The sequence below is a fragment of the Zophobas morio genome, unplaced genomic scaffold (genome assembly GCF_036711695.1).
Source record: "Zophobas morio isolate AGI-343-1 ecotype UQ-CSIRO unplaced genomic scaffold, CSIRO_AGI_Zmor_V1 ptg000031l, whole genome shotgun sequence".
Classification (NCBI taxonomy): Eukaryota; Metazoa; Arthropoda; class Insecta; order Coleoptera; family Tenebrionidae; genus Zophobas; species Zophobas morio.
The window spans coordinates 13,144,239-13,163,917 of NW_026972136.1; the positions used below are offsets into that span (position 1 = coordinate 13,144,239).

The window sequence follows — 19,679 nt, forward strand, 5'->3', positions numbered from 1 at the left end:
TCAATTTTTCGATTTTTCGATTCCTCAACTTTTGCATTTCTTGGTTTCTCTGTTTTATGACGTTTCGACTTTTCGATGTCTCAGTTTTTAATTTTTGATTTTCGGGTTTTCGATTTTCCAATTTTTCGATTTTGCGTTTTTCGATACGTTTCGTTCTACCAAAATGTCAGAGTTAAGTTGATGAATTTTTCAAATGAACACTCGTCATCTACAAAATTTGGCAAACAATCGGTTAGGTAGTTTCGGACATTATTTATAATAAAAATCAACACTGATACAGAACACAGACAGACAGACGGAAACGGGTGACCAATTTTTTCATACTCTAGGCGTCATGAAACGTCGTGAAAAACGTAGCCAATTACCCGATGGGCCCTGTTAAGATCAGTTTTACTGACGAAAATATACCTGTTTAACTGTGTGCTACCAAAATCGTTAAAAGCTGCTTCTTTTATATAAATAAGAATTTATTTAACAGCGGTATCTTGTCTTAGAATTACTTTTCCGAAAATGTACACAAGGAATTCTCTTTCATGTTTACAAATTTTATACCTTTGTAATTTTGTTCCATGAATTTATTTAGCGTACAAGAAGATCAAACTCTCATTATTTTCAATAATTATTTCCTCGTAGTTTTAAGGTTATATATTAAACTTCTGTTTTGCAATAAGTTCTAAATCGCAATTTTATCGTAAATAACTGAAGCATCTTAGGTTTATTCTTATCCGAAGATTTAAAGTTAACATTCATGTTTCTTTATTTTTAAAAATCAAATACTTATTTTTACCTTAGTAAATCTTTTTTGGTCTTTACTTATCTTTTAATATTACTTCCATCATTCTGAAAGCACTCCATTTAGATTTCTTTTAAGAAACTCAAACAAATCGCTGGGGGTTATGCGTAGAGGAGAGAAGAATATTAAATTACTTTGAATCTCAATCTATTTACATTGTTGCGTCGAAGGAAAAATTTTAAAAGTAGATATACCCGTTACAGTTTCATACAAGAAAATATTATAGACAATAATATGTATTATATTTATTTGACAACAACTGCTAAATATTTGGAGCAGAAAAAATTACGTGTGTGGAAGTATGTATTAAATATTTTAAAAAACCTTTTCGTCTTATATAAAAATAATACTCAGCATTATATTATTCACAGAAAATATCAGTTTAACAGCTCCGCCGGCGCCGGCACCATAAAAATAACAAGTAAGACAATGTATACAACAAATGTCCTAAAGTACTCAAAAAACTTAAAAAAAAACATTGTTTGAAATTGGATTTTTAGTATTAACGTCCATAGTGGCTATAAATAATTGTTTGCTAGCATTAATGTTTACACTGATGGTGATACATTTCGAAGTTTACTCGCTTCCGATCTTTAATGAGAAGTTAGTAACATGCAAGTGTTAGGTTGTGGTTACATGAATAAAACTGCATTTTCCGGAATAAAAAACACAAAAAATATACTGTTTGGACATAAGTGAATACACATTTAAAAAAATTATATTAATGTTTGAACTGAAAATTAAGTTAGATAAAAGATGATGTGTTTTTCCGCTTCTATAATTCCATTTCATTCGTGAAATTGACAAAGCACCCTTGTTGGTGGTAAATTTTCCTTTTGCTTTCATATCTTTCAGGCAATTTACAGAGGATTATCTTAAAATAATTGAAAGACCGCCTTAGTGGGTAGATTTGTAGAAAACCAGCTTAGACTCTAGGGCTCGCGTTGACTGGAAAAGGAACATTATTTTCGGTGATTTGGAAAATCCCTGTTTGTTATAATAAAAAAAATTGGTCTAAAGAGTTTAGACAGTACTTCCCTCGCTGTCGGAAACTTGACGACTGCATGCCTATTGTGTTTTTTCTCATTACATTTTTGTAGTGGGAATTTAAAAAAAAATTGCGATGACGTCATCAACATTTTTGCAAGGACACGTATATCAGTTTGGGATAGATGTAGTGTAATACTAAGAATAAAATTATTATGTTCTCAAATTTTCAGGAAAATGAATTGGGTCGTTTTGAATATTAATTTGTAATAATCAATAAAATAACGAAACAATTTACTCACGTATACGTATCCCAGGCAGCTGAAAATCGTGTATGTATAAACATTCTTAATTTAAGATGACAGGCGTAACAGCATACTTGAGAGTCAAACAGAGAAACTGTAAACAAAACGACCATCGGTTTTATTGCTTCGACTTCCGCTTATTATATAAAACATTGGGTTTTATTTTAATTCTTGACGGTGAAATTCACAATTGGTTGATTATAAACATGTCTATTTCACATTCGCGGAACCAAGTGAACGCATAAAACAAATGCAGGTCTGTAATGTTAAAGTCGATGTAAATAAGCATGCTACCCTTATGTTTCAACCGAGTTTTTACTTTAACAAATTTTTTGTCTACCAAATTGGGTTGGTTGGGGTATAATACTAATAATAAGTGTTGCCTTTAATTTAATCAATAAAATAAATTGACTTCATTAATTTTTTTGAACCACCTCTTAAGAAAATCTAAAAAATATGAATGGAATGATAAATCACAAGTACAAACTCATCATATTTTTTGCATTTTAGATAGGATTTATTCAGCAAAATTTAAGGGTGACGTCATCAATTTTTTTAGGAGGGATGAACAAATACATTTTGAACAAAAGTTTACCATGCTTATAATAACTTTAGAATATTCCCAAGATTTCAAAGCATTCGGTTTTGTAATTCCTGATTAAATCGATAAAATAAATTCACGCCTTCATTAATTTTTTTGAGTCACCCTGCATATGCAAATCCAAAAATATGAATGGAATGATAAATCACAAGTACAGACTCATCATATTTTGTACATTTTAGATACGATTTATTCGGCAAACTTTTGAGCTGACGTCATCAGTTTTTTGTAGAAGATAACCAAATATATTTTGACTAAAAATTTATTATGCTCTTTATAACCTTAAAACATCTGCAAGATTTCAAAGCATTCGGTTTTGTAGTTCCAGATTAAATCAATAAAATAAATTTACGCATTCATTAATTTTTTTGAGTCACCCTGTATATGCAAATCGAAAAAATTTAAATGGAATGACAAATTACAAGAAGAGACTCACCATATTTTGTACATTTTAGATAGGATTTATTCAGCAAAATTTTGTGGTGACGTCATAAATTTTTTAGGGGGGACGACCAAATACGTTTTGATCAAAAATTTACCATGCTTATGAAGCATTCGGTATTGTAGTTCCTGAGTAAATCAGTAAAATAAATTTACGCTTTCATTTATTTTCTTGAATCACCCCGTATATGCAAATCCAAAATATCTGCACTTACCTGGCAACAATTATTGTAATTTGGTCCAATTTTTAAAATTTGGAGATATATATCTTCAATGACACTCACTCTTCAACAGTTTTTTTCGAATTGGCTTCGCATTTCGCAATCGCAACTGTTTCGTCTCGCCACCCAAACAAGTGATTCCCCCCGCGCCCCTCGTCGTTACCAACTTCCGCTTTTTGCTATGGCTGGGAGTTTGTTTATATAAACTATGTCTCAACGTGCGATAAAGAAATGACACGGTCAGTGGCGTAACTGAAGCAAATGCATATGTACTTTTTCTCTGCTTCTCTCGATGTATAAACATTAACAGTCGAAGTTAATCATGTATTGACAATATATGAAATGATTAAGAGATATTCTTCCGATCACAAAAAAAAATTTCAACATTTGCTATTTATGGTGCTTATTCACGAACACACAATAACAAATAAATAAATATTATAACATTATTGTTGCGAAAATCGGAAGTGCTGTTCTTGATTTGATGGGCGAAAAAAGTTGGAAGTGCCGGGATCTGTTACCGGAACTTCTAATTGCACTGCACACTCCACCTCCACTAAACCACAGGCCACAGTTGCTTATGTTAAAACTCATCATATTTTGCACATTTTGAGTTAAACTTTTTTGGCAAAAATTGTAGATGACGTCATGAATTTTTTCGGGGAAATAAACAGATATATTTTCATTAACAATTTACCATGCTCACAATCAATTTTAACCATCTGCAAGATTTCAAAATATTCAGTTTAGCAATTCTTGATTTATTCACTAAAATAAAGTGACTGAATCATTTCTTTTTTTGAGTCACCCTGTATAAGCAAGTTAAAAAATTTGAATGCAATGATTAGTTACAAGTGTAGTCAGATCATGTACTTTATTCAGTAAAATTGTGAGAAGACGTAATGAATTTTTTTTGGGGTTGATAAAGAGATACATTTTGATTAAACAGTTACCACGCTTACAATAACTTCAAAACGTCAAGATTTCTAAGTATTCAGTTTTGCAAAATCAATTCACTCCGTCATTAATTTTTTTCAGACACCCTGTATAAGCAAATATTAAAAATTTTAATGCAGTGATAAATCACAAGTATGGACTCATCATACTTTACACATTGAAGATGGCATTTTTTCAGCAAAATTTTGGGGTGACGTCATAAATTTTTTAGGGGGGACGACCAAATACATTTTGATCAAAAATTTACCATGCTTATGATAATTTTAAAATATCTTCAAGATTTCGAAGCATTCGGTTTTGTAGTTCCTGAGTAAATCAGTAAAATAAATTTACGCTTTCATTTATTTTCTTGAATCACCCTGTATATGCAAATCCAAAAAATATGAATGGAGTGATAGATCACAAGTACAGACTGATCATATTTTGTGCATTTTAGATATGATTTATTCGGCAAATTTTCGAGCTGACGTCATCAAGTTTTTGGAGGGGGTAAGCAAATATATTTTGACTAAACATTTATTATGCTCTTTATAACCTTAAAACATCTGCAAGATGTCAGAGCATTCCGTTTTGTAGTTCCTGATTAAATCAATAAAATATATTTACGCATTCATTAATTTTTTTGAGTCACTCTGTATATGCAAATCCAAAAAATATGAATGGAGTGATAAATGACAAGTACAGGCTCATCATATTTTGTACATTTTAGATATGATTTATTCGGCAAACTTTCGAGCTGACGTCATCAAGTTTTTGGAGGGGATAAGCAAATATATTTTGACTAAACATTTATTATGCTCTTTATGACCTTAAAACATCTGCAAGATTTCAGAGCATTCGGTTTTGTAGTTCCTGATTAAATCAATAAAATATATTTACGCATTCATTAATTTTTTTGAGTCACCCTGTATATGCAAATCCAAAAAATATGAATGGAGTGATAGATCACAAGTACAGACTCATCATATTTTGTACATTTTAGATATGATTTATTCCACAAACTTTTGAGCTGACGTCATCAAGTTTTTGGAGGGGATAAGCAAATATTTTTTGACTAAAGATTTATGATGCTCTTTATAGCCTTAAAACATCTGCAACATTTCAAAGCATTCTGGTTAGCAGATTAAAAATTAAATTTCAAAATGTTGTTTTATAATTTTGATTTTTTTTCCAAAAATCTGGACGTTTCGGGTGAAAAGTCGATTCAGAGTTGTAAACTACATGTGTAGGACTATGTTATTTTATACAATTGAAAACCCATTTACTATGTACAATTTTGAAGTGACGTCATCGCATTAGTGGTGGGGATGATTAGACAAATTTTGGTTAGCGTTTTACCATCTACATGATATTCTTAATATAAGTACAAAATTTCACAACAATCGGTCGAGTACTTTCGGAGATTATCTGTCTAATAAAAATCCGGGACAACAGACGGACAGACGGACGGACAGACGGACGGACAGACGGACAGACAGACGGAAATGGGAGACCTATTTCTTCGTCTTCTAGGGGTCATGAAAGATCGAGAAAACGTAAAAGTAGAGAGTCGGCCGACGGACTCGATTACAATACTTCCTTTGCTTACGCTCGGGAAGTAACAAGACGTATGTACTTAAATATATTGTTTATTACTTTAGTGACCATCGGTGAACGAAATTTTACAAGAGGACAACTTTAACAAAGTTTAATTTCATGTTATTTTATAGTTTTGCAGTAGTAAACATGACAGTGGCGAAGGTCATCGCTAATTGCACTTTAACTTTCACGATGCTAAATAGCCGAAGATAATAATTAATTACTCATAATCATTATAAATAATAGGGAGTGTAGTGTATACCTTAGGACGGCTATGCTATCAATAACAACAGACCTAAGACTAGTCCTTGTGGAAGCCTACTCTGCACCTCGAAATACCCACTAAAACGCCATCTACTTTGAGGCTAAACGTTCTAATTGAAAGAAATCTTCAACACTTGACGTGCGTGGTGCATAGCTTGTATCTTCACCAAGTGAAAATGTCGACGGTTTGATTTCAAATCTGAAGAAAGTATTTTTAAAAACTCCAACGCGAATTCAGCATTACAAAGAAACTGTACCAAAACTTCCTTTACCGCCGGAACCCGTGTTGACAAGGTGGGAGACGTGGATTAGAGCGGCGTTATTTTATGCGGAACATTTTAAAGGCATAAGTGGCGTGAGTGGCAAATTCTTTGGGTGATTATTTTTAAATTAATTTTATTTTAGCGCAGTTGTTTCTCGGCAAAGCAACTGTAAAAAGAGATTTGTTGTATATAAAGACAAATTTTTAAATTCTCGCCGACACTATAATAAAATTAGAAAAAGTAGGGCTTACATTAAGTCAATCCTTGGGTATTTTGGAAGAACTATCTAAATCTTCCTGGTGATATCTGTAAAATTGCTTTTGAAAGACTGGAGTAGGTGTTAGAAAAAACCCAGGTTACAAGTTTGTAAGCAAAGTAAACAAATTGTTATGTGGCGAGATTTTAAAAACGCTCCAATAATATCAGCTGACAATTATTTAACATTGTTAAATTTTTCCTGAAAGTAAAGCGAAACATGACTTGATAGAGTAAATTGGGTTCTTGCCGAACACGACCGAACAATATGACCACCATTTTAACAAAACACTGAAAAGTGGCATGTCACACGTGCAAATATAATTTCCCTGTTTCACATTTATGTCGCCCTAAATTTATGTCAGACACGGAAAGCTTTGGTAAAATGTCATCCCTCCAACACATTTTAGATGTTGTTACCCCGAGGACTGAGTAAAACAAATTCGGGGAAACGCGCGGATCAGCAGTGTATAAAGATTAACTTTTACTCTAGCTAAATAGCTAGACTATTTCTAATTAACGAATAATTACAAACGTTACGCTATTAATATAGTAGTTAAAGTGTCAAATACAGAACAATATCCGACCAGTCTCATTAAAGTTTTGATGAGCAGTCAGTCGCATTATTAGGTCACATATTTTTGAAATTAAATTTCAAACTTCCGTATTATATAAATAAAATAAAAAAAAATCTCAAGAATGTGTTCCTTTCGACAGTCAGTTTCCGTTATAATTTAAATAAACATTTTAGAAGATAAGTACGAAATTATTAATAAACTTATACATAATAAGCATTCACATTTTAGTCAGATGCTGAAGGAGCACTGAATATAAAGATTAAAAGACACCGATTCACCAAATGCCGGAACTGAAATTAATCGATTGTAATCTAGAAACGAGAGAACACGATACATTTGTCCACGTGTCCTTTGTGACGTCTATGTAGTCCGTGATGGGCAGATATATTATATACAGTTGAATAATTAACTTTTTATTGACCTTTTTGTACTGTTCATGATAGTAGACTTTAATTTATTTGAAATTATAGTGACAAAAATGAAATTATAACTTTTACAATATGTTAGAACAAGTACCTATCAAACTATTTTTGATAAATTAAACTTTGAAATAACATCTTCTTTGTTTCATTGTTGAATATCATTGTCAAAACATTTTAGGTAAATCCCAAACAAAACACCACTACCAGTTTGTTAATACTGAGCTATCTACTCTTTTTGTCGTTTTAGTAACGGTAATTCAAAGACACGAGATTTTCAAAACATAGGAAATTACATTATTATGTTATAAAAGAAATGAAAAGGTTGAACTGATGGCATGCGCATTTCTATAGTGGAGCTTGCTATCATTGGCATCCCTTTAACCATCTCTTTTAATAATATAATATAATTTTCTATGAGAATTGGACGCTCTGATGATGCTACGATTGTATCGAAACGCGTCAGTGATTTATGTAAATTTTTACTAGTTGTGGCGTCGACATTAATTCCTCCACGTTTTATTATTATTTTTTTTTTTGCATAAATCAAGTATATTTGCGTGCTGTTGTAAGTTTATTTAAGTTGGAGAAACCGTTGTAACATATGTCTGTTTCGAAGAATCTTTAGATTTTTAGGTAAATACTATTTCAATTTAATAAAATAATCTGTTCAATATTTGTGGTTTATTACCATGCCCTTATTCTTTGCCTCACAAAAACTACAAAACCGATTGCTCGGAAATCTTGCAAATGCGGTAAGTATATCGCAAGTACACTAAATCGCCAATTACTATTTATCTCTTTAGCCTCTCCAAAAACTTTGTTACATAAGTACTAAAGTTTGCAAAATATTATGGGTTTACACTTAAGATTTATTAATTCATCCAAATTTTTACTTCCCGAGCGTAAACGGAGTATAGTAATCGAGTTCATCGGACGAATTGCTACTTTCATATTTTCTTGACGTTTCATGACCCCTAGAATACATCTGTCTGTCTGTTTGGTGTTTTATCCATTTTTGTTATGCATCCCGGTTAGTCAAGTAATTTCTAAAATTAAATGATGTTCAGAATTGTCAATTATTTAAGTTTTATATTTTAACTTGACAAATAATCAAATCCGGTGTGAAATATCGCAAGCATTGTTTTTGTTACAAATTATTCAGCATTTCAGCTATGACTGCGGTCCTACAAAATCAAACATCTGCTAGTATAAAAGTACACCGTGTTCGATAGAAATTTCAGTTTTTGGATGAACTACTTTTTAACGGTACTAAAAGTTTACGACGTGTGTGTGCATAACAATAAATAGTTCGATAAAATGTAGCATAACTATAAAGAAGTCTCGTCATGTCCAACTTTTATAAACTTCCTGCAAAACTTGAAAGCAGATAAAATTTCGGTATTTTAACTTTTTTTAAACGGATAATATTTTCCGTTACCACGGCTACAAATGGCGAGCAATTGTGGGTGATGATTTGATGAGTGATGAACTGATGGCCGATGATTTCTTAGCCTACGCGTGCTCTTCTCACGACCCAACTATACAGGAGTATAGCTATATACAGGATAATTTCGAAATATATGCTATAATTTTAACCACGGCATCACGTGCCGTAGTAGTGTGGAAATATAGAAAAAACAAATTAAAAATCGAATGAGGCAAAACCCCCATGAACCACCCTCGATACAAAGTCACTGATCACCTTTTAAACGGTAGGTGGAAAAATGTTCGAATAAAACGATGTAAACACTTTTAGTTTCAATTAAAAATAAACCGCTGCTTATCATTCGTTCATTCATGCATTCACTCATCGTTAAAGATCAGTCCGAAAGATTATTGGTTGTAGAAAAAAATGGTGGTAAATAAGAGCAATTTAGAATGCTACTACCTTTTTACAAGAAATGTTGAAAATGTTGTCCTTGACTAGCAATACAGGCTTCAGAACGTCGCAACTTGTTATTGAAGCTCTCATCCGTGAACAGAGTGCACTTTAAAAATTCAGAGCGTTCAAGACACTGCTGTAACAATCATTTACAGTAAATTACACAACGTGGACAATCTGCGGGCTCCAAATCTTGCACTTTTTGAACATCGTGTGGATGTCGCCTTGTTCTTTTAATGGACGATGCACTACAAAATTGAAATTCCAACTTCAGCTGCAAATCGGCGAGTGCTGATGTCGGGCTCTTCTTTGACGCATTCCAAAATTTGTTCTTCAGCTTGCAGTGTTCTTTCTGTCCTATCACGGCCACCACCATGAGTTTGAGGTTGAAGTTACCATGATTTTGGAGATGTACCACGTGTATAACAATTTATATTGAATTTCAAATAATTTTTTCTAGACATTGCTACCACTTAGGAACGTGAACTTTACATAGTCAATAATCTTATTGTGAGTTATTCCGCGTATTTTTTATTGCACATATTTCTAAATCAGACTGTATATGAATCGCTGTTGTGGCAAAATTCTTAATAATTATCTTTTATTTATTCTCTTTTGAGACTTAGGAACCGCTTTTTATATTTGAGGACACATACAGGATGAATCACTTTAAATGACCCATCTAATTCTTTCTTATAGGCACCACAACATTTACCAGACACTTCGTGGGTAAATATTGTTTTTGAGGGAACACCTCCACATTTTTGAAATTTGAAAAAGTGTTGCCGATCAAACTGACAGTGGCACAGCAATGCATACTTAGATTCATGATTTTGCTGAAATTAATAAATCTTGGAAGAAGAAGTATGCGTATAATATATGTATAAATGTTGAGTTGTCTATTAGAAAAATGGCAAGTGTGTCACTTAAGACGGATCAGCCTCTATGTGTACTATATGTATTTATATAACATAAACAATTAATTTGTTTAAATTCACGTAATTATCTTAATATAATTAACGCTTTTGTAGCCGTGCCACTGTCACTTGCTGGGAGGGCTTTTAAATTAATTATTTTCAAATTTAGGGTTGTTATTGTACGTTCATCACGCGACATTATGCAGTGTGGAAGCTATATTTGGACAATGAAAAGTGGAATATCAACATGACGGCAGTGAGTATTACGTTTATTTACCTACCAGATTTAGCTAAAAAAATGTGGCGAATGAAATATATTGGGCTATATCAAACTGTGCGAACTAAATAACAAGTTTGGCGAACTTTATTTATTTCAGTTAAATAACTCAAATGGTGATTATTATTTTTTTAGGTTTGCACGCGAGGATAAACTTTGGTGTACAAAACTAGCGTCCTTATTTTATTGATTACTGGAAGAGTAAGTAGTTAAAAACTGAGCTAGAAACACATATGAGAATGAAATGTATATATGTATAACTAATTAACTACGTATATGATTACAGCAAATTCTTATAAAGAAGAAGAATAATAATAACAAAAGTGAATGGGGTTAAAAGTGGGCGACGAAGAAAAAATTATTCTAAAATTACTTCGACATAAGTTATTTCATCCGTAAAACACAATCAAGCAAATTCAGATGTTTAGAAAAATGATAAAATTGGGTTCTGATAATCTTATTTTCCTTTGGAAATACCCCTGTAAGGTAAAATAAAGTCAAGTGTGGATTATTAAAGTATAGTAAACAGTACGTCTGAAGTGAAAGTTTTTGTGATGAAGTCATGAATTTTTTAGTAGGAAAAAATATATCAATTTGGTACAGTTCAATGCAAATAACAAGGGTATTGTTCTGTCAGAATTTGAATAAAACGCAAATATTCGCTTTTGGTTTAAGTAGTTAAAAGAATTGTTTTACTCATTTTTTTGAGATAATAATATTAATACTAATAATAAAATATACAAATATCCATTAAATTAAATACAAATTGAGTCCTCACATCCTCTTTTATTATAGTATAATTTTGAGATGATGTATTATTATTTATACGTTAAGTACTCCAAAAAAATATGGGTGGATTAATAAACTACACACTTTGGTGGAAACTTAAAAAAAAATGTAAAATCGGCGCTATGAAATGTGTTTTTTGGGTTGTGTGATTTTTTCGCGTCTTTAAAAAACTTTAATCGTCCATACTCCGTCACATAAAGTATCACTTAAACTCCTAATAAAATAAATATCTATTATTACTCCATTTTTGAGTATACTCAAAAAAGGAGTAATGATTTAATCGCTAAGGAAAATGATCGCAAGTATTGGCTTAAATACTGTTAACTAACTTAGATCCTCTTTTAACAAAAGTATATATTAAAAAGATCCTGTGGTCAGTCAGTCACACTCACTGGAGACTCTACCTTAATCATGGCGTTACCAGCTTTTGGCTTATATCAAACTAAGTTTGAAGATCCTCAACAAAATGTAAGCCTGAATAACATTTTCACTAACACTGAAAATTTAAGTTATGTAATAACTGCCCAGGAGCCTCTTCTCTCGTATCACTTTTCACGTTTCGTAGGTAAAAGGTAAAATGATTTCTCCATCACATATAGACCTCTTACGGAAAAAAGTCGTGTTTGAACTTTATAGTCACTTGGAATTACAATCAATTTTATTATCGATAACTCTTTAAATTGCGACCATTTAAATGAAACGTTTATTGGCAGTAAATAGGTATATACCGACAGTTACGAAAATTATTAAATCGTAAAAGGACAAATTTACGTCGTTTAAAAACAATTTGAGAAGTATACGTGAGAAACTAAAATTCTATTATGAATTGTTCAAGAGTCAAGTAATAAGTAAAGACGTTTTCGACAATAAACAAAGGGCTACCTGGGACATCATAAAATCGTTACATCTATCTGCAAATAATTTGAAAAACATTTTATTAATATTGCCCCCAATTTTAATGTAAACATTTGATCAACGTTTACAAATCTTGCCCCTAAACGCCTCAAAAATATATTTTAAATTTCGTAAGGTAACTTTCATTGACATTAGACACGCGTTCAATATACAGGATGTTTGCGAAATACACCGCCAAAAATTTTGAATCTTTTGCAAACGATATTTGTCCACACAAGATAGACAGGGGCCATATACTATGTCAGCATAGTTTAAATGTGATAGTATCAAGGCATCAGTCAACAGGCGTTTGGAGCGAATGTCTAAAAGGCTCTTATAAGGGGAAATCAATTTGAATCCATTAAATGTAGTTTGGCAGATCTTATTTATATGGTCAGTAAATTTTAGCTGATTATCAATATGTAACCCAAGACTTTTAACTACTCGGGCAGAAGAAATAGTGGTACCTCCAATATGAAGATTAAGATCTGAGTTTATTGCTCTTATTTTATTTGGTGTACCCAAAGTAATTGAAATAGTTTTTGCAAGATTTAAGGTAAGACAGTTCTTACAAGTCCATTCACGTGAATGTTCAAGATCTGAGTTAATTTTTTCTGGAGCGTTATGTTCAGAATAATAAATTTGAAAGTCGTCAGCATACATATGAAGTTGACAATGTTGAAGATATTTAGGGAAGTCAGCCGTATAAATAGAAAACAAGACAGGACCTAATACAGATCCTTGAGGTACACCACTTTTTATTGTAAAAGGTTTAGAAATAGAACCATGACAGGATACGACTTGAGATCTATTAAGAAGGTAGTTTTCGAGCCAAGTTACGCAGTTTCCAGAAAGGCCATAATATTTTAGTTTAGCAAGCAATAACTTAAAATTAACCGCATCGAACGCTTTAGACATGTCCAATAAAGTAAGTGAAGTTCCTTTACTGTCACAGCAGCCTTTCAATACGTCATCAATTAGGGAACTTAAAACAGTGGTCGTGCTAAAGTGAGTTCTGAAGTAGGAAGAATATTTGCCTGAGATATATATATATATATATATATTTAATTGTTGCAAGAGAGATCTTCAAGGCAGGTTGGAGCACCTTTTTTAGGAATTGGTTTTACCAAGGCACATTTCCATTGGCTAGGAATTTGACTTAGTTCAAAAGAGTAATTGATGATGTGAGTTAGAGGATGTAAAATCCATGGAAGAGCAATTTGCAACATTTTACCTGATACTCCATCAAGGCCAGCAGAGTAAGACTTTTGTTTTGAAATGAGTTCACTAATCGTGTCAGTATATATTTACGGGATGATAAGAAAATTTTGAATTGTTATAATATTGAGATGAGAATTCGGATAGATACTCGACATCAGGAATTGATTGGGGAATACTTCCGATAAAGTATTGATTTATTAAACCTACGTCATTAAAAGGGTGTACGTTAGGTAAATCATTGTGGTACGTCATATTACTCCAGGATTTTATTTTTTTCCAGAATAAGGTCGAGTTACGGCCACATGAGGCCAGACTGTGACGGTAATATGCTCGTTTTTCTAGTATTATAGCAGAATTGTAGTAGTTTCTTAGTTGGCAATAATAATTTTTGTGTTCAAGTTTTAAAGTTTTTTTGTAACGATTTCACGCCTTCTGCTTTATTTGTTTTAGGAATTTCAAATTATCAGTAAACCAGGGATAGTTGTTGCGCATTATTTTTACCGTTATAACCGGAGCATGAACATCAAACAACGACAGTAAACAGCCGTTAAACCAATCTACCTTTTCATCTAGGCCAGAAATATCATAAATTTTATTCCAATTCATTTTAGCTGCATCATCGAAAAATAACTCAGAATTGAACTTCTTAAAAGATCGAACTCTTTTAAACTGAGGCAAGCACTTAGACAAATCTACCGCTAGTTCACATGAAATTATGTTGTGCTCTGATAGGCAACAATCATGAACGCAGCTATTATAGCAAAGAATATTAGGACTAATAAATATTAAATCTAATAACGATTCACTCGTAGAAGTAACACGTGTTGGAGAGTCAATTAATTGAGAGAAATTATAGTTATTCATGAGATTTAACAAATAATTTGAATCACGGTCATCTACAAGTAAATCTGCGTTAAAATCGCCAAGGAGAATAATGTTCACGTAGTTATTAATTGCTAGAAAATTAAAAAATATCTTCTAAGACAGCAAAACAAGAATAATGAATTTTTGGGGGTTTATAAATCACACCAATAAGGTAATTAAAATTTCTTTTTTCACAATGGTTTTGACAAATAGGTATTCTAAATCAGTTGGAATATTAATAGGTATATCAATAACTGTAAAGTTAAACATTGCTGGTATATATAATGCTAACCCAACTCCTCTAGATGGACGATCTTTACGTATCATATTATAATTAGTTAATTAGGAATAGAAATTATAGAGTCTAATATAAGTGGTTGAAGCCATGTCTCTGTTACGGCAAAAACAGAGAGGGGATTTTGAAGAACAAAGTTTCTAAAGATATCAAATTTGTTGACTAGAGATCTTACATTCGTAGGAAATAATATGAGCCTTTTACATTCTCTGTTAAGATTAAAATTATTATTATTAGTTTGTACACAATTTACGTAGTTTAAGAATTGAGATTGGTTTGGGGAAAATTTTGTTTCATACGCGGCAGGAAATATTTATTTACATACGTATTTGCTGGCCAGAAGTCAGGAGTCAGTAGAACAGTTTGATGTATGAGAGGAGCTCGTATTGTGAACACACTAGACGTACTTCTTTTGTTAAGATGTTCAGGTTTTTCGACAATAAAATTGGCTTCACTATCAAGTTCGTGTAGGACATCAAGAATATCTTGGACAGTTTGCGATGGACTTAGATTTGATACATAAATCCAGCAGTGTTTATCAACGGAGTGAAGTTTGGCTCTAGCCCCCGTAAGAGGATTCTGGTTGCAGGAAATAATTTTTTTCCTAGATTTTGTCTGAGTATTTCTTTGCTGATTGGATGAGACACGCAGATTAGATGCGACACCATGTTGTGTTGTGTCATTTTTATTATAGGTCCTGACATTTTGAGAAATATTGGGAAAGTTTTTAGGTAATTCAGAAGAAAGTTTTGTAGTTTCAACAGGGTGTTCATTGATATCATCAAGATGTTTCCCGGTTGCATCAAGATGTTTATTAAGATCTTCGTATTGTTCGAAAGGTTGCGAAAAAAGAGAACAAGCACCATTCTGACCATGATTATAACTTTCCACATCAGTGACATCTTGACGGTTTGAAGACTTTGGGCGCGCAGTATTATCAGCATCTGAGCTAACTGAACATTCATCTCCATCTAATAAAGTTTAGTTGGTTGTCGTCGTTGAAAAGTCTTATTCTTATTTATTAGTAGTTTCTTTTTGTTAACTATGCTCATTCATTAATAAGTCTGTACAAACTGTACATAATTAGAGAAAATGACAACATCCTGAAAAAGAACACGCAGACGATTACCTATCACGACGGAATTCCAATGGAACCAAGATCGGCGGACCACTGTCTAGAACCGCGTTCTTATAAGAACTGAAAAAACCACAGCGGAATGCGAAAATGGGAAAGAAAACCCGCGACCCTGGACAGTGGTTCGCCGGCCCTCGTTCTAATAGGACCTCGACGCAAGGAAAATTAAGTAAAAATGACTAATTACTACCATTTAAAATAATTCTTTACTCCAAAATGTTTAAACATCCAGTTAAAATTGTTTCAAGTCGATTGTTTCTGAAAAAAAACTCTTGACTTTTTACTTAAGATTTTTCAAACTTCACCTTTCGGTGCCAGTTTTTGGTTGCTATGTTTTTACACAACGTGAATTAAATGAATCTGATAGCATCTCTTACAGTGGCGCGAACAAAGCTTGGATAAAAGGTGAATTTACTTTGCAACTTTTGATAATACAACAGGAGTTTTTTTTATTGCTTATGCTCTCGGGAACCCCTCCAATTTTTTTGTCGGTGCATTTCGCGAACACCCTGTATAATCACATATGGTAAAAACTATAGTCAACATTTTCGTTATCTCAATTACGAGATTAACACAGGTATCAACAATACAGTTTTTCCTAATTCTCTTAAATTGTTGAAAGTTTTACCCATGTAATTATAAAAATGAAGACAAATATTGACAAAAAAATTTTTAACCGGTGTTACAGAAACAGCCCGGTTCTTATTAGAAAACAATAATATATTCCATAATGCGTAGTTTGGGTTTACAATTTAGCGCAGAACCACTTTAGCTGTGAACTCTGTTAGAAACAATCTCTTGGCTGCATTAATTTATTAATTGAAAAAACTCAAATACTTGCTACTCTTTTAATACATATTCCATTGTTTTTCTGGGTTCTTATTTGACAAATCGCAAACAGTTCGTTCTAGTTAATAATACAAGATATGGTCAAGAGACAGTTCGCAATGGAGTTCCACAAGGCTCCGTTTTGGGTCCTGTGCTTATTTTGATGTTTATCAACGATTTACATACTGCCTAATAATGAAACCTTAGAGATGTCCTCATTGCCACTTCCTCTAGGTAAAAGTTAAGAGGTGCTAAGTAAAGAAGTGTCCCCAGAGTCGCTGTGGGAGTGGTTCTCATTGCTGCTGTAGCACTGAGACACGCCGTTTCCGAAACGTGTTCAAGTTGCAAAGCAGTTGTTTTTTATTTGGCTCTGGGCCACCAGACTAAAGCTCCATAGCACAGCATCGGTTTGACTAGTGTTGGGTAGATCCAGAGGGCGATCTATAACCACGACCCTACGATATTACCAGAGAACCGAGCGTGCGTTTTCCTCTTTATCAGCTACATGGTTCTTCCAGTTTAGTCGCCAATCCATACACGTCCCAGGTCTTTGATTTCATCCTAAAGTTGAAGCATTCTATTAAATATTTTTGGTATCTGTAGTGTTCCAATTTTCCTTCTCCTAGTGAACAAGATTAATTTCGCCTTTTCACCGTTAACGAAGAAGGTGTGCTTGCCGGACCATTCGTCAACAACTATTGTTAAAAACCATTATGCACTAATTATACACAAAATTATAACACAGTTACATGGATGACGATATTAGATCTACATCGCTAAAGTTATTGCTTACATATCCCTCGGTGAAGTAAAATGATTTACTGAACAAATACGTTTTCGTTTTATTTTTTAATTCCACAGGAAAATTGTTCTATATGTATCTAACACTGTGCAATATTAATTACAATTAGAGCAATAATTCATTTCCTTACTTAATTTACTTAACCATACGCTATTTAAGCGAATGTTATTACTACGCACTAAATAATCATGTTGTGAGTTATTGCTAGCCAACATTAGACAGCCAACAGGGATATAATGTGTAGGACGGAGTGTGAGAGACCGGAGACTTCTATAGATTACATCCCGCTTTGTCATCGGACACACGGTGTCCCGGTATTGCCTTACGATGTTAGGCTAAAGTTTTCACGGAAGCCGTCTAGGTAACGGGGTGGAACAAGGACATTTCGTACTCCTACTCGTACACCTATCCGTATCCGGAAACGCGACTTGACACCGGATCTAAATATGGTTTGCACCGGTGGAAGGTGGCCAGGTACGAAAATGTCCTTAGAGTTCCTGGGAAGAACCTTAGACTCTGATGAGAATGCCAAAGGCTTATATTAAAAAAACACAATCTTTGTAGTGTCACATATTTTCATATAGAAAAATGATGAATGTCATGTAGCATTTAATAGGGGTCTGAGCTTCACAAAAATTCCACAAATTGAGTGAACAGCCCTCTAGTGTTATCCATTTATCAGATATTATTTATTCAGGACACGTAAAATAAATATTTCCATTGACACGAGAGCTTGGTCCTGCACCGACCATAAACCGCAATAAATATTCCGACCGTATAAAATTATTTTTCTTGCTCGTTGCTTTCAGACTTTACGACAAACATAATATTTCAGTAACGTCACTATTCTGATACAAAGTTGCGCGTTTTATAGACGACTTACCTCCCGACCTCTTCCAATGTCTTTCCGTGTATACTTCGTACGGGTGCGTAAATAGAGGTTGTCAGAAGTGGGATGCCCCAACCTATTATTAACATCCATCGCAACAGGCGCCTTTCGGATATAAAAGCTGACACCAACACGGTATGAAGATAGATGCCTTCGCACAACATCCACGAATAATTCGAGATTAGGAAAGTGAAGAGGACCACGTGCAGTACTCGACACCAGAACTGAAACGAGATTTATAGCCTGAGAATGCTGCTTTTGTTATTAGAGTTTGAAATATGCTAATAATAATTTGTGTTACAGACATTTTATGGCAGTGTTTTGCTGTTGTGTGTAACAGAGAGGAAGTGTATACTATCATATTCAAAATTAACTACTAACAACAGTAAAGACATCTTATATCGATTTTTGTATATATGTTACAGCTAATATCCGAAATACGTTATTATGCATAATAACTAGATATTTTAGGAATTATGCGTAATAACTAAACTTGTCAGTTATTATGCATAATAACCGGAAACATTAGGAATTATGCGTAATAACTGAATTTTTCAGTTATTATGCACAATAACGGAAACGTTTAGGTAATATTGATAATAACTAACAGAGGAACAGAAATTATGCATAATACCTGAAACATTAGTCATTAAGTATATTGCCTAATAGGCCAGAGCCGATAATTTTTGAGAACAAAAAAAATTAGAACAGGATGATACCCATTGGAAAAGGAAGAAAATATAACAAAAATAAAAGGAAAAATAATTTACGGGCGATCTGCGGTTGGGAAGTGGAAGAGGGTGAGCTTTCAAGGGCAGAAAATGGTTTATCACGATTTCCGGCAAAACTACAAGTCCTATCGGAAAAAGTTAAATGGCAAAGTTCTAGGTAATAAAAGGATCTACAACTTTTGTATTTAGACTTTTTTAAATAACCTCAAAATTTATGTGAAAAATGCAAATAACCGAGTTTTTGGTTTTTTATTTTTATCTCCCACAAAAAATTTTTTTTCACGAAATTTGGTGAAAACTTACCTATTTATGTCCCAAAATCACTGTAATTTTTTTGATTCAAAATATTTATTTTTCTCCCTTATTTTGATTTAATATCGAAAAACCACCCTAATTTTCAATCGAAAATTCTCACGTCAAAATGTCTGCTTTTTTAAAAAATCGCTGTGCTTTTTGTTCGTTGAAATCTCTACTTTCTGATAGTGTAAAA

At 33.0% G+C, this 19,679-nt stretch overlaps 1 protein-coding gene across 4 annotated transcripts in view; it reads right to left on the reverse strand.

The window, feature by feature from the left end:
• LOC135139673 (calcitonin gene-related peptide type 1 receptor) overlaps positions 1–19,679 on the reverse strand; it is a 159,475-nt gene that overhangs the window by 34,048 nt on the left and 105,748 nt on the right. For all 4 annotated transcript variants that reach the window (XM_064069990.1, XM_064069987.1, XM_064069989.1 and 1 more), the window contains exon 7: positions 18,453–18,682. In XM_064069990.1, the coding sequence (XP_063926060.1) occupies positions 18,453–18,682 (230 nt within the window). The remainder of the gene's footprint in view (positions 1–18,452; positions 18,683–19,679) is intronic.